The 17,285-nt window shown below is 33.0% G+C and overlaps 1 protein-coding gene across 3 annotated transcripts in view; it reads left to right on the top strand.

Annotated features, from left to right (window-relative positions):
- Window positions 1–17,285, top strand: part of KLHL1 (kelch like family member 1) — a 354,119-nt gene that overhangs the window by 110,464 nt on the left and 226,370 nt on the right. For all 3 annotated transcript variants that reach the window (XM_027064981.2, XM_027064980.2, XM_053216359.1), the window contains exon 2: window positions 8,083–8,265. In XM_027064981.2, the coding sequence (XP_026920782.1) occupies window positions 8,083–8,265 (183 nt within the window). The remainder of the gene's footprint in view (window positions 1–8,082; window positions 8,266–17,285) is intronic.

Below are 17,285 nucleotides of genomic sequence, written 5' to 3'. Positions count from 1 at the left end.
TAAATGTTAAAAAATTTTTTTTTAAAAATAAATAAAAATACTTCTAAGTTAAATAGATATATCTATAGATTGTACACTTTAAAGTTTAGAAGAGGAAAACGACAAAGTATCCTTCATGTTTATAGGATTATTTATTATTAAAGGTAGGTGTAATTTTTCAAGAAACATTTGCAGCATACTGATGTACACCTCATAAAAGTACCCTTTTTATTTTACAAATATTATTGGTTACATTTTCACATCTGGTATTTCATTGGAAATATACTTAACAGATTCAAATACATATTTTATTTCTTTCCACAAGTATTCTACAAGGAGGTTTTTAATGATATTCTATTTTACAGATCCATTAATTGAGATTCAGAATGCAATAAATGATAGAGCCTAGAATATATACAGTTTTTTTTTTCCTAGCTCATTTTTCTTTATTCTGTCTTATCCGGGTGTGTGTGTGTGTGTGTGTGTGTGTGTGTATGTGTGTGTGTATGCGTGTTTGCATTTGTGTGTGTTTCAATACTCTGATAAAAAGCCTTACTTAAAATTCCAATTATCTTATAAGACGAAATTGTACCCAGAAGCAACATTAATGACTATGTTCATTTTTCTTGTTTCTAAGTAGTAGCACCTGGTGCTTGAACTTTATCCCTTCTAATATTTCCTGGTTCTAAATCTCTCTCTTGAGGGTTATTAAAAGATTTGAAAATTAGTGTGTTTGTATAACCAGACATTCATTTTGAACATTGGTTTACTCTGCCATACCAATATATGATGATGATGCTTCATACTCTCCTATTGTAATAAGCAAAGTTGGTTCTTTAAATTTACTTATTTACAAATTTTTCCCATTTCTTTTCTTTATCTTTTTTAAGTAATCAAATATTAACTTTAGGTGTAGGACTTTCAGGGTGACATAAGCATTACTATTGTATTTTATTGTCTGATAATTTTTGGTTACTTTTTGATCTTTGATATTATTTACATAATATTACATAATTATTTGCATAATATTATTTACATAATATTGCATAATGATTTGTAATAATGACTTTATGGTTTTAAAATTTAAATGACATATGTTTCATATAAAATATTTAAGCAATGTAAAGAAGGAAGCAAATAACAAACTTTTAATGAGAAACAATTTTTAAAGTTAAAATAAATGTTTTGCTAATATGAACAGAAGATTGTAGTATACACTAACTTCATAGCTAACACAAATATTTATTTCTTAATAACTTAAATAACAATATCTTTCACTGTCTTCAGTTTCTCGCCCAAGAATTATGTATTGGTAATTCCTTTATCTGAAATTATGGGAATGTTCTTTAGATTATTCCCTCAAAACAAAAACTATCTTATTGCTACAGAAAAAAAAAGTTGCAAATTTATTTGCCATTTTAGGTCTACGCTTATATAATAACATTAAAGATATAATGACACTGGGACCTAGTCTTAGGGACCTTTGTTTGAAATAAATTCATTGTATCTATTTAAAGGATTTTACAAAAAAATTTTTTAATGTTTTTATTTATTTTTGAGAGACAGAGTGTGAATGGGGGAAGGATAGAGAGCGAGGGAGACACAGAATCTGAAACAGGCTCCAGGCTCTGCGCTGTCAGCACAGAGCCTGATGTGGGGCTCAAACTCACAGATGGCGACATCATGACCTGAGCCAAAGTCGGATGCTTAACCAACTGAGCCACCCAACTGCCCCTGTTTAAAGGATTTTTAAAAGTATTTTCTGAGTGCACCTGGGTGGCTCAATCAGTTAAGTGTCCAACTTTGGCTCAGGTCATGATCTCATGGTTTGTGGGTCCAAACTCCACCTTGGGCTTTGTCCTGACAGCTCAGAGCCTGGAGCCTGCTTCAGATTCTATGTCTCCTTCTCTCTCTGCCCCTCCCCCAGTCACACTCTGTGTGTGTGTCTCTCTCTGTCCTAAAAATAAATATTTTAAAATATTAAAAAATTAAAATAAAAATATTTCTGTAGTATACTTAGTGTATTCTTTAGTATTTTCACAATGTGCATAAAAACACTATCAGAGAACACAAAAGCATTCATATTTGGGTTATAGTAGTTATGTATTCTTTTTCTTCTCAGTTCTGGAAGCTATTTGAAATTCAACAATAGGAATTCACACAAACATTTACTAACTACTTTCTGTGTGCCAGGAACACTGTCAAATTTGGGGATATATATTACTTTACCAAAAGTATATTTTTGTGTTCAATGAAGCATACAAGAAAACCATGAGCAATTAAAATCAGTATTTGGCCAAGGCCAGTTTCTCATAGAATATTTTCACTCATTTACTCAACAAATAATTAAACTCCTAAAATATTCTACATGCCAAAGACATATTTAAAACATATTAGATAATTAGCATGTCAGGGTAAACCATGACTCCCCAAACAATATGGATTAAAATACATCTTTCTGAAACAAAAGTGATAGTTAAACTAATTTCTGAAAAAGTAAAGCTATCCATGAGAATGTGACTATGTTATGGAGGTTTTAGGTAAAGAGCAAAATGTGTGTGAAGGCTATAGAAGAAACAGGTATGGAAAACTGGAATTAATTAGTATGATTAGAATTAGAACTTGAGCTGATAGGTATTAAGAGTTGGAGAAAATAGGGGCGCCTGGGTGGCTCAGTTGGTTAAGCATCTGATTGGGCTCAGGTCATGAATCTGCAGTTCATGGGTTCAAGCCCCATGTCGGGCTCTGTGCTGACAGCTCAGAGCCTGGAGTCTGCTTCAGATTGTGTGTGTCTCTCTCTCTGTAACCTCCCCTGCTCACCCTCTGTCTCTCTCTCTCAAAAGTGAATAAATGTTAAAAAAAAATTTAAAGTGTTGGAGAAAATATCAGATCGTTAGGCATTTATAATATATCATATGTAGTTTGAACCATGGAGACACTGAAGGCTGATTGACAGTGCACAATTTATGGTGTAATAGCTTTAAATGGGCACATAGGTAGAGAGTCTTAAAGTGAAAAGAGATGAATAGTAGTTAGTTCTTACAGCCGTTTATTTTTTTAAGTTAATTCACAGTCTCATCTTCTAGAAGTAACTATTTCCTGGTGCGAGAGTCAAATTATTTCCACAGGATCCCAATATTATTTACCACAAAAAGAAGAAAATATCCTTTTTTTTTCAGAATTGTTTGGTACAGGAAATGTAAGTGATGTTCAGTCCTGAATTGTTCAGCATAGGAATACGAATGCACATTGGCCAGTTCTCAGCAATTAAGAAATGACAATTAAAGCTAAATAAAGCCATAAGAAAAGACACTAGTACTCTTGCAAAAGCAGTTTCATTATATGGGTGATTGGGAAGTTAGATTGCCATGGATTGAGGAGTATTCAGAGGGTCAGGAATTAGGATAATGAGTGCAGACAACACTTTGGGGACAGACATATGGTTGGGAAAGGAAATAGGAATAGCTGTGGCTTGAGTTCATGAGATCAAGAAAATTTGGTAATCATTTTATTGTTTTGTATATCACTGGTTGGGGAATTCCTAAGCATGTTTAAATTCCGATGGGAAGAAGTAATATTGCCTTTTTAAAATTTCATTTCTTGGAACTTGAAGCTTTACATTATTGGGCCACAATAAAGATAAAAGTTACGGTGTCAGATCACAACATCTGAGAGACTCTCACATTGGAAAGAGATTATAAAGTTTATTTACAATGAACACATAAAAATTAGACAATAAGAGAAATCATACAATGTCAGATTTTTACTTTATATTTATAGGAAACATTATAAAGATATCTCTATTTCATAAAATTTTAAGATCTGATTTGTTAAACTAATAAGGCTGGATATATGATGGGAAGATTAAATAATAAATCTTAGTTTAATAATCCTAAGTGCTCTGATGTGGAAACTTCTTCTTAAATCCTGAGTCAAAGGTCAAGGACAAGGAGTTCTATTCAAGCCTGAGATCAGGAAATGATTTATGAGGAAATGTGCAAGCACTGTGACAGTGACTTTATAGGGAGAAAAATCAAGTCAAACCAACATAACCATTTTTCTTGACAGATCTACCAACCTCCAAGAAAAATAACTAGTTTTCAAATATAATGTGGAGAAAGTCAAAGATTTAGAACTTTTAGAAAAAAAAGTGAGGAGTGAAGATGAAGTCGGAAAAAATAGTTTGTAGTCTAGTTTCCAGCTCTCTGTTCTTTTGACTTATCCTTTTAAATTACTTTCAAATTCTTCAGCAAAGGCCCACATCTGTATGACAGTCAAGATTTGTTAGAGTACCTAGATTACGGAAAAGAAGGTGCCACCTTCACAGTAATTAGCTTTCTGACTTTAAAAAAATCCTGTAAAATTCTGTGCCCTACTTCATTTGCAGTTCTTTGGTCTCACCAAACTCTAAAATGGTATTATTCTATTTCTTTCACTATTTCCTCTAATATCATGTCCACTACAACTTGAGTGACTTGAAGATCAGCTACATTAAATTCTTTCCTTGCTAACATTTCCCAGGCTCTGAAAATCTTAGTGAGGTATAAACCTTTCAGCCATAAGTATGTTATTTGACTTGTAGGAAATTTACATGAAGATCTGAATGTAGCCCTTATCACAAACCTCCTTTAAGCCAATCTGGAGACCTTCTGCAGGGTCATCTCTAACATCTTGACTTTAGGATTCTGTTCACACAGTCTGATACCAGACCAGAAACATCGGGATCTCAGTGGGTCAGTTTTGATCTATTTGGCAGCCTATACTCCTGATAGTCCTGACTTGATTCTCCATAGTAAACTGAAATCCAATAATGATACGTTCGTTCTAGATTTACAACTCCTTGTCTTGCAGGGCATTTTGTGACTTTTCTGTTCAATGTGTTAATGTATAGAAGAATGTTCTTGCCACATATGCCTGAGCCTGAATTCCTAAAATATATTCAAGGAAATGACCATATTCTGGGGTTGTAATTTGCAAACTTGTGAAAGGCAAACATATGGTATAGCAAAATTTCTATTAGTTTTAAATATGTAAGGAAAAACTGGTAAAGTCTGGTGAAAATAACCATATTGTGTAGACAAATATTGTAGATAACAGAGAACACACATAATTTTAATGGATTTAGATTTGTAAACTTGTCTGCAGATTCTTTTGGATTTTCTATGTGCACAAACATGTCTTCTGGAAATAATATTAATTATATAGTTTTTCCTTGTCTAACTCTAATGGACTTTTATTTTTTTCTTTGCTTACATTACATTGGAAAGACACTCCAGAAAAATGTTGAATAGAGGTAGCACTAATGAATTTCATTTTAAATCTCAATGAGGAAAGGTTTCCATTAAATATGTTTGCTATATGAATGAATTAGGTGATTTTATATGATGAAAATGTGTTCCTTAATTAAGTGTAACTTACTTGTGATGCATTATCCAGTATATATTTAATATATATCTTTTTTATGTATTTCTTTTTTACGTACAGTTTTGTATTTAGTTACTAGTATTTTGCTTAAGATTTTTGTAAATCTGGGTGCCTGGGTGGCTCAATCAGTTGAGCATCCCACTTTAGCTCAGGTCATGATTTCATGGTTTGTCGGTTCGAGCCCCACATCAGGCTTTGTGCCTGGAGTCTTCTTCGAATTCTGTGTCTCCCTGTCTCTCTGCCCCACCCCTGCTCATGGTCTGTCTCTGTCTCTCAAAAATGAATAAACATTTAAAAATTTTTAAGATTTTTGTAAATCTGTGTAGGAGAGAGAATGACCATTAATTTTTCGTTCCTTGTAACATCCTTTTCAATTTTGTTTCCATGTTATATTTACCTCATTAAACAAGTTGGAGGAAAAGTTCTCATTTTGTATTCTCTGGCAACTTTTTAAGAAAGTTTTTTTTTTCTCTCTTCCTTTTTTTTTCTAGCTTTGCATTGGTTTTACCATCATGTGCAGTTTTGTTTTATTGTGGATGGATAGTGAGTCTTGAATCTTGATGTCTTTAACATATTTTTGAAAACTCTTGGCCAATATTTCTTCAGATGGCTTTTGCCCTATTATGTCTCTCCCTACTTTTAAAACTATAATTATGGGAATATTACAATGTCTTAACAAGTTTCATTTGTTTCAGAAACTATTGTTTTTATCTTTTTATATCAATAATTTAGTTTCAATATTTTCTATTTATTTTTACATTATCTTTGCTTCACCTGCATCCAATCTGCAAGTTCAATTCCTCTACCAAAATCTTAAATTATTACATTTCCAGTTGATTTATTCATATAACCTAATGTTCTTAAAATTATCCACCTTTTTATTTATATTAAAATATATTAATAACAGATATTTTCACATCTATAACTAATAGTGATCCATCTGGGAGCCTGTTTCTATTGTCTGTTTTCTCCCTAGGTCTAGTTTATTTATAGGCCTACTTTTTCACTTTAATGTCAAGCATTATATACATGCAGAAGAAATCAGAGTTTCTATCAAGTTATCTTTTTTTAAGGGGTTTATTTTGACTATTTTATGACATTTAGATTAGAGGATCACCTTAATGCACTCAGAGGCTTCATTGATTCAAATCTAGATTTCTGTCTTTGTGTTATCTCTTGTATTTCCAGTACCCTTGACTCCTGGGATACAATCCTTCAGGGGGCCCAACTGAGAGCCTGTGTAGTTACCAGCATCCCTCATCCTTGCTGGTCCTTGAATCCAAATTTTTATCTTTCAAGTTCTATTTAACATTTCAATGTCCTATAAGCCGTTTTCTGCTTGTCTAGCAGTGCTTAGGAGTCACAAATACCTCTGGGGAAAATTGGTACACAATGACAGCCTTTCCTAAACTTTCCTTTGTGGCCCTTCAATTATCTCTCAAGTTCTGATTACCTTTGGAGCCCCTAATTCCAATATCCATCCTTTCCTCCAAGCCCCATGATACTGTTGGCTGCTTCATTATGCTGAGTTTCTCAGAGTCTCACCCTACGCTGCTTATAGTTAGTAAATAACTTTAGAGGGGAAAAAAAAGCAGTGTAGAATTTTGAGCTGACTTCTGTGAGTTTATCTTTATTCTAAGTTCTTGATCTATCAGATCCTGGTTGCCTTAGTAGTTATTATTAAATTAATTTAATTATTTTTATATTATATGTAACATTTTTTCTGGTGTTCTTGGTGAGGGGTTTAGTCAACTACAAGTTATTGCCCTGTAATTGGAAACATAATTCCCCCATGTTATTTTCTATCTTGAAATAAGATATTTCATTATTATTGTTATCAAACACTTGGTTGGGTCTTCTGGGCCTACCATTCACATTTTGATAGAGTCTTCTCCTTGATATGGAGCATGGTATTTCAATGTCTTCATTGTGAAACAGTCTATGATATTAATAAATGCAGTAGCCAAAATTCAGTATTAATTTTTCAAAATTTAAAGTTTATTAAATATACTCATATGTGTATATGCATATATACATGTGTATGCACATGTGTATATGCATGCATACATACATATTATATGTATATTTGATATATATATATATTTCAAAGTACTTGTTGAGCTACTGCATGCTGTATATATATTTAATCAGTTGGGTGTGGAATATAAAACTCAACAATTTAATTTCAAATTCATTGTCAATCTTTTTTACAAACCATGTGTCATAATTTCTCATAATAAAAGTCACCTACTTCTGTAAAGGAACATTTATTATAACCTCACAGGAATCGTAATTTAGGGTAGTATAATTAGATAATCTATCTCATTTTCAAATGTATTAAATTAACATTTTATTAGTAATCAATTTTAGAACAGGCATGCATGTTCGTAATTGACTATTTCTGTTACTTTTTTGGGTTTTTTAATTTAATGTCCTAATAAATACAGATAACCTATCTTTTAAATCATTTTAAGACAAGAAAAAAAGATAATTAACAATTCATTTATGGCTTCCAGCGTAAATTATTTCACCCTAAATAGATTTTTCTGACTTACATTAACAATGAGGGACATAAGGAGAGATGCATTGATTTCCCTATAAAATTCTAAAACCCTGTGTGTCATTTTGGTCAACTCCTAGCACTTTATAAACACCATCTTTTTTGTATGTGACTTGCAGGTTGTCAGCAACTAGCCATTCACTGACACCTCAAAGTGATATGGACTCCAGTAGCTCTGAAGAATTCTATCAGGCCGTTCACCATGCTGAGCAAACCTTCAGAAAAATGGAAAGTTATTTGAAACAACAGCAACTCTGTGATGTTATCCTCATTGTTGGGAACCGAAAGATACCTGCGCACAGGTATAGTAACGTGTCTTAATTGGATACATGCATTCATATATTTGGAAATGATACTCTGGTATGTAGACATAAAACATTATATGATTAGAGAGGTAAGAATCTATTTTTTTGTGTGTGTGGTCCAATAGATCTTTATTTATGGGCAAAGGGATTTGAATTCCATTTAGTTTTCACATGTTGTGGAATATATTGATCCTTTGATTTTTCCCCAACTATTTAAAAATATAAAACCTGTAACTAGCTTGTGGGTTGTGCAATAGGCAGCAGGCCAGATTTAGTCCATGGGTCATAGTTTGCTGATCCCTGTGTTAAAGGACTCAAGTTCTCAAGTCTCTGATTTATGGAAGAAAGAAAGGGGTTCAAATACAATTTGAAATATTTTGACTTTGATATTTTGTTATGAATTTCTAGATATTTTATGATAAAATATATGACATATGGGATATTTTATTATAAAAATACAGTAAAATCTTAGATTGCATATAACTTGGTCTGCAAGTGTTCTGCAAGATGAGCAAACATTTCTAATAAATTTTAACTTAGTAAACAAGAGATATCTTGTAATGTAGGTAGTATGTGATACTTCACATGATCGAGCCAATTGTTCTTGAAATTCACTTTGATATATGAGTGTTTTGGATTACAAGCATGTTTCCAGAATGAATTATGCTTGCAAACTAAGGATTACTGTATTGTGTTTGTGTGTTTTCATGTGTTTATCCATAACGTGGCTGTTATGCTCTTAAATGTTGTCAGGCTCATATTAGATGGTCAAAGCCTACTGTGAATGAAAGTTAGATTTTCCAGTAAGAACATCAAGAATAATTTGATATTCCATCTATTAACACATGTCATCTTTCATAGTGCTATGATTCAAATGCAAAAAAAAAAGATGAAGGGTAGAGATAAATTTGTAGAATTATAAATCATAATATAAATGTATCCTACTAATCTCTGTCAAATGATCATAGCTAAACCTATTTATAATAGTTGAGGATCCATATTTTTAAGAGAGCTTAAGTTATTTTTCTTTTACTTTTTATTTATTTTGGGGGAGATTTATAATGCCATTAGAGTAAACATTTTATAATAAATAAAGCAAATATAAATACTTCAAAAAGAAAACTTCTTCTAACTAAGGTTGATAAATACTCCATTTTATGTTTCACATAATCACACTAAGTGGAGATCCGTTTTAACATAGGAGAATGTACCTAAAGTCTGAAATGAAATGTACTTTTCTGACAAAACTAAAAGGAAATCAGGTCAGGCGTTAGGGTGCCTCAGTTGCTCAGTTGGTTAAGCAACTGACTCTAGGTCTCAGCTCTGGTCTTGTTCTCAGGGTCATGAATTCAAGCCCTGTGTTGGGCTCCAAGCTGTGCATGAATCCTACTTTAAAAATATAAATAAATAGAAATAAAAAATAAAAGCAAATCAGGTTATATTGGGTATACATTATTTGTTTCAACTAGGAAATTCAAAATACTTCATGATGACATCTTTATTTTACATTTATTATTATTTTTTAATGTATGACATACTAATATTATTCTTAATGTCCAATATATTTGAAAGCTAATATATTTTTAAACATTCCTTATATATTTATTATTAATAATTTCAAGTTACATGAACTAAACATCCAATTACTTTGTGCCATATTAATTACCTATCAGTTACTTATGAAAATTCATTAAATTTGAGGTCAATTTTGTACTTTTTCAATTTTTTAATGTGAAATTTTAATTGAGAAAAGAATTAAATTTAGTTTGGATTCTTATTATTTTATTATTTTAAATACTTGAATATATAGGCAAATAATCTTAGATTACCTTGATATATGTTGTTTAATTATTAACACTAATTGATTAGTAGAAAGAAGATGTTATCAACATATAAAAAATATTTTTAATGTATTCCTATTTTCTATATTTTTTAACTTAAATTTTACTACCTAGAAATATATATACATCTAAGTGCTGACAATCAAAACCATTCCTGAAGAATGAGGGTATATTTCTACTATGATAGCAATATTATAATGTGAACATTGAATTTGATACACTTAGAAATGCATAGGAGGGAACATTTAACATTGAATAACTACTGTAGTTTTCAATCGATCATCTAACTATAGAGACAATTCTAATTGTATAATATTCACATGCATTTTCAAATATTTCTATGAAATTGCATTATTATTGGCAAAAAAACAATTAACAAATAGTCATTATTATTGAGATATTCGATATTGTAATATGTGTGGCAAATATGCTAATTATCCGGAACTAACATCTGGATAAAAACTTCAATTTAAGAGATATTCTTCTTTGAGAATGTAACTAAGTTTACTTCATTTAACTTACAAATTGGTTAAATAATTACGTATATATACACACATACACACACACACACACACACATATATATGTGTGTGTGTGTGTGTGTGTGTGCGTGTAGAGAGAGAGATTCAATCAACTCAAAAGTATATCAGCACAACAAATGGTCTTTAATGTTTTTAAAAAGAGCAATGTTTCACATGATTTACAGTCATATTTTAAGACTTTTATTTGTAGTAATTTAAGATTTCTCATTTGAAGCATTTGTAACCAATATACTGAGCAATCCTCCCATATTAATTATATTTTACATTCTTTTCTTTGTTACTTTTTTTATAAATATTTATTTTTCACAGAGAGAGCATGAGTGGAGGAGGATCAGAGAAAGAGGGGAATAGAAGGTCCAAAGCAGTCGCAGTGCTGACAGCAAAGAGCCTGATGAGGGTCTCAAACTCACTAACCATGAAATCATGACCTGAGTGGAAATCAAGTCAGATGTTCAACTGACTGAACCACCCAGGAGCCCCTCTTTGTTACTTTTTAAATCTAGATTGTTAATATTATTTTATAAATGATTTAATTATGCGTTATTTTATGATAATCCAGATGATTAAGAAATAATGTCATTTCTTTTTTAAGTTGTTTTAATCTTTATTTATTTTTTAATTTGTTTTAATGTTTATTTTTGAGAGAGAGAGACAGAAAGAGTGTGAGCAGGGTTTGGCAGAGAGAGAGAGACACAGAATCCAAAGCAGGCTCCAGGCTCTGAGCTGTCAGCACAGAGCCCGACGCTGGGCTAGAACTCACAAACTGTGAGATCATGACCCGAGCTGAAGTTGGATGCTTAACTGACTGAGCCACCCAAGCAGCCCTTCTGTGTATTTATGTTTGAGACAGAGAGAGACAGAGTGCAAGCAGGGGAGGGGCAGAGAGAGACACACACACAGAAGCTGAAGCAGGCACCAGGCTCTGAGCCATCAGCACAGAGTCCAACACGGGGCTCAAACTCACAAACTGTGAGATCATGACTTGAGCTGAAGTTGGACACTTAACCAACTGAGCCACCCAAATGTCCCAGAAATAATATTGTTTCTAATTTCAGATATTCTAAAACATTTGAGTAATGTATTATTTTTATACATATTACTCTGAACATTTAAAATATTTTATATAGTTAGCAGATATTAAAACAAGTATATTATTGTTGGTCATCTATATTTCCCTTAAATGTGACAAGAAAAAATTTAATCTAAGTCTATATCCTAAATTGATGCAAATAAGAATTTATATTTTCTTTACACCATGGCTTAAAATTTTAGTACTGTTATTTTACAAGTAATTTGCATAGTTATGATTCTAAGTTAAACATACATTAACAAATATGTGGGGAAATATTTATAAGGCACCTGAAAAAAGGCAAGTGCTGTTTTTAGTAATTGCAGATACAATGCCCCTCTTTATTTATACTTTTGCACAGTGAAATGATACTAATGAATGAGTGATTAGCTCTTTGCTTTAAACAAATAATCATCTTAGAAATAGTAACGAAGGAATGGATTTTGAAGTTATTTTGTTATATTTTGATTAGTACAGATGAATATTGCCTTTAGGCAAAATATATATGATGATATGATCATTAGCACTGGAACAAGGGACTATTATAATAATTTCAAATAATGAAAAAAGAAATAACTTTCAGTAAGGTCTACTGCTCCTTTAGGAAAGACATTGAAATTTAGTGTGATAAGTACTCACTAAATATCCATTCATAAAGTCATATATATTTAATTTCATTTTATTATCTCATCATTCAAAACTTTCATATTAATCCCTATTTAAATTAACAGATTATGGCCATTAAAGAGCTCTCCATAAAACCCTTTGTTTTTGTATTGGTTATATTGTATATATGTTTTTAACCTGATATAAGTCACAACTATGAATGTATTATGAAATGCCATGTTTATATAGGTATGTTAGTTTATTGCTCAGCATATTTTTATGTATTTATTTTGAAAATTTATTCATTTATTTTGAGAGAGAGAGTGCACATGTGTGTGCAAGTGGAGGAGGGTCAGAGCGACACGCAGAGAGAGAATGCCAAACAGGCTCCATGCTATCAGCACAGAGCCTGATGCAGTGGTCAATCTCATGAACCATGAGGTAATGACCTGAGCTGCAATCGAGGGTCAGATGCTCAACTGACTGAGCCACTCAAGTGCCCCACTAGGCATATATTTAAGTAAGTTAGCTCTGAAAAGTTAATTACACTCAAGATGACACATTAATACATTTTTTGTCATGGAAAATAATCACAATTCTGAATTCATCTGTGCTTTAAGTTTTCAGAGGAATTCTAAAATAAATATAAACTTCTCATAAAATGGCCCAGAATAATTGATTAACAACAAATGAACCAAAAAACTGAACATAAATCCCTAAGTACTAATTATATAGAATTTTTTGCTATGTAGTCTTCCTATAATCAGAGAGGTCAGATACTGAAAATTAGACCGACAGATCAATACTAATAATTGGATAGTCGAATTTTCAATGGTAAGAGATTTAAGGGGTTTTCAGGGCCTACTCTGTTACAATATACAGGTATATAATGAAATATAATTTAGCTTGTGAAAGTCTTTTCCCCCTCTAGCAATTATTAAGGGTAAATGCATTTGACAGAAATAAGTGAGAAAATCTTAAATAGCTAAAATCCTCCAAGTTGGAAATAATATTAGATATAATTTTATGTACATAGAAACAGTGTGGAAAGATATTCAACATACTGCCAATAAAGCTTATACCTGGAGAATACGAGTAGTCAGGATAAAGAAGGGACTAGCTATTGTTTTAATGTATAAACATAGATATTCTTTGAACACTTTAGAATGAGTGTGTAATAATTCATGATCAAATAAAGACTTAAATAAAAAATTAAATGATAATATGTGACAGACAGAAAGAATCCTGCTCTGTAGACCAAAACCCTGGGCATTTCGTTTAGCACCATATTATGTTTTCATTTTTTTTAATGTTTGAGAATATATTTAATTATTTTAAGAATATATATATATATATGAATATTATGAATATATATTCATATTTATATGTGTGTTCTTTACTGAACACTACTATCATGAAAATAGTTGAAACTCAAAGCGGCAATTGAAATGATGTATTAGAAGCACTTAAAACATGGGGCTCCTGGGTGGCTCAGTCGGTTGTGCGTCCAACTTCGGCTCAGGTCATGGTCTCATGGTTGGTGGGTTCAAGCCCCACGTCGGGCTCTGCACTGACAGCTCAGACCCTGAAGCCTGCTTTGGATTCTGTGTCTCCCTCTCTCTCTTTGTCCCTCCCCTGCTCACTCTCTCTCTCTCTCTCTGCCTTGAAAATAAATAAATGTTAAAAAAATTAAAAAAAGAAACACTTAAAATATTAAATACAGTAAAAAGAAATTACTTTCATAAGTAACAAATATTAATACTCAGAAGTAGGCAAGTAGTAGTGTCTCTGTACTGATGGAAAGTTTGTTTATATAGTTTATCTGTGCTGACAGGAATAACTCATTTCTCCTATTTTATTAAATCCAACATCCATCTAAATCTCTCAATCAGCTTGATAGTTAATAAAGCTCTGAATCAACTTCAGAAAAAAAAAAATCCCTGTGCCTATTGGATTCAGTGGCCCCAGGTAACTCCCACAGCCCCAGGCAGGGCCCATAGTGCCAGGCTTCCAGAGGACTCCTGTGGACACGGGCTCCCAGCACATCCCAGCCATGGCCTGCTACCATGGCTCAGGCTCCTGGTAGCCCCACACCCCCAATCAGTCACCTGGAACCCAGGCTGCAGGCATGTTCTCATAAACCCAGGTCCCTGGCTGCGCCCAGCCAGTTTGACTACCACAGGTCTAGGCTATTGTGCCACCATAGCACCAAGCCAGCTCCTGTGTACCTATGATCTCTGGCCCACCCCAGTGTCATGCCGGACCCTGAGAACCTCAACTCAAAGCTGGCTCCCATGGATTCAGGCTCTCTACTTGTCTCAACACCAGACCTGCCCCAGCAGAAAGAACCTTCAGGCTGGCTCCCAAACTCCCAGGTTATAGTTGACTCCGTAGGCCCCAATCTCCATGCTCACTCTAGTACCAAGCCGGATACAATGTCCCTAAGCCTCCAGTTTGGCTCCCATGAAACCAGGCTCCCAAACCATACTACGATCAAATCAGGTCTATGGAGCCAGATGCCAGACCCAAACCAATGTCCCTGGTACCTGATTGGATCATGTAGACCCAGGACCCATGTCTGCCCCTGCAGGTCCAGGTCCCAAGCCAGTCACTGTAGACTCAAATGCCAGGCCCACTGCAGTGATCCCAAGCTCCAGGCCTACCCCTGGATACTCAAGCACTAGGCTAGACCCTTGCATACCCAATGTCAGGCCCACTCACCTGCTCACCCAGAAACTAGACATGCCCACTCAAGGACTTCAGAATGAAGCCTGTAAACAGATACCACCAGATGGCCAACCCAGGATCTCTGTATAGGCAGACTGGTGAAGGTTTTTGCCTGCCCAAGCCAGTCTGTGAAGATTGGAAGAGACACACCACCTTCCTTGAATGCATAGACAACAATGCAAGGCCACAAGGGATCATGAGCTGAGAAAGTACATCACTACTAGACTTGCCTTTCAAGAAATGCTGAAAGGAGTTCTTCAAGTTGAAATGAAAGGATTCTAATTAGAAACATGAAAACTTGAAAGTATAATACATACTAGTAAAGCTAAAGCTATAGTCAAATTCAGAATAATCTAAAACTGTAATGTCATGATGTTTATCACTTAATGCTAATAAAGTGATTAGAAGACAAAAAAAGAAGACAAAGGTGTTAAAAGTACTTATTACTGTAATCATTAATTAATGATTACACAGTATATAAAGTGTGTAAAGTACAGAGTACATAAAGAGGTAAATTGTGAAATCAAAACAAAATATGGAGGGAGTAAAAAAGTAATTTTTGTATGTGATTGAAGTTAAGTTGTTATCACCTTAAAATAGACTGTTCCATTTATAGGCTGTTTTATGTAAGCCTCTTGGTAACTGCAGCACAAAAACTTAAAGTAAATACACAAAAGAAAAAAAGGGAATCAAAGCATGACATTAAGAGAAATTACTAATTCACAAAGAAAGATAGCAAAAGAGGAAGAAAGCAACAAAGGAATGCAAAACAGCCAGAAAATAACTAGATGGCATTGTAAATTCTTATCAATAAATATTCTAAATAAAATAGGATTAAATTGTGAAATCAAAAGGTATAGAGTGAATGAATGGATTAAAAAATAACACCTAACTATATGCTGCCTACAAGAGACTCACTTCAGCTTCAAGGTCACACATAGTCTCAAAAATGAAGGAATGGAAAAAGATATTCTGAGAAAATGGAAACAAAAAGAGAGCAAGTATAGCTATCCTTTTATCAGACAGCATAGTCTTTAAAGCATAATGGTGGCAAGAAAGAAAGATGACCATACATAATAATAAAGGAGTCAATTCACCACAAAATGCAACAACTATAAATATATTGTGGTAATCCCTTTACTATATATTTATATATATATATATATATATATATATATATATATATGTATATATATATGCATATATATGTATATATATATATGCATATATATATGTATCAAATAATCATAATCTATACTACAAACCCATGTTATATGTCAATAATATCTCAATAAAACTGGGAGAGGGAGAGATAAGAGAAGCTGAAAAACTTTTGTCTTACTTTTTTTACCCATCATTTAGGTATCATTTTAATGTCCTCTTTATGTGTACTACTGATATTCTGCAGTACATGAAGCATCTTTCGTTGCATGAAAAAAAAATAGAGAAGTAAAGAATTTGTGGAAATTGTGAGATACTGGCTTAGTGAAGTAGAACCATTTGTATTGGAAATACTGGGGAATTAAGCTGTAAAATGGGGCAAAAATGATTATGACAGATTTTGAAAACCAGGAGAGAAATTTAAATTCAAATGATGTACATAATTAGGAGCTCATGTAGGTTCCTGAAGAGCAGTATAACATAATTAAGTCAATAATAATAATAATAGGCCTAATGCTAGTTAACATTCACTGTGCTGCTTATGTGCAAGGCCATGTTGGAAGTACTTTGAATATACTAACCCATTTTGTCCTGAAATGGAAAGAAATCTTTATTTCCCCCACCTATTCTTACAGAATAGAAAATGGAGAAATGGAGAAATTAAGGCATTCATCCAAGTTATGCATTTAACAAGACGTAGAAGTAGAATTCAAACCCAGGTAGTTCTGTAGAAACAATATATTAACAACTATCATAATTTACAAAGATAGTTCTAAAAATGGGACCACTTTAGAAAACACAGAAAATGGGGACAGCCAAAACTAGTTAATGATCTAGGAAGCTGTTGAAGTTAATCCAGGCATGAAATGAGTACTGTATAAATATAGAGAAAGAGATGAACTGAGAAATATTTTGGAGATATGAGAAATATTTTGGAGATATGTGGAGATATGTGTCCTGGAAGTAGAGCTGGAGACTGGAATTCAGGTAGGCAGGTTTATTTAAAGAGCATCCTCAGAAGAAAGGGAAAAGGATAGGGCAGAGGAAGGAGCAAATCAAAGATGTAGTCTCA

Source organism: Acinonyx jubatus, chromosome A1 (assembly GCF_027475565.1).
Source record: "Acinonyx jubatus isolate Ajub_Pintada_27869175 chromosome A1, VMU_Ajub_asm_v1.0, whole genome shotgun sequence".
Classification (NCBI taxonomy): domain Eukaryota; kingdom Metazoa; phylum Chordata; class Mammalia; order Carnivora; family Felidae; genus Acinonyx; species Acinonyx jubatus.
This window is presented reverse-complemented; position numbering and strand designations above follow the sequence as displayed.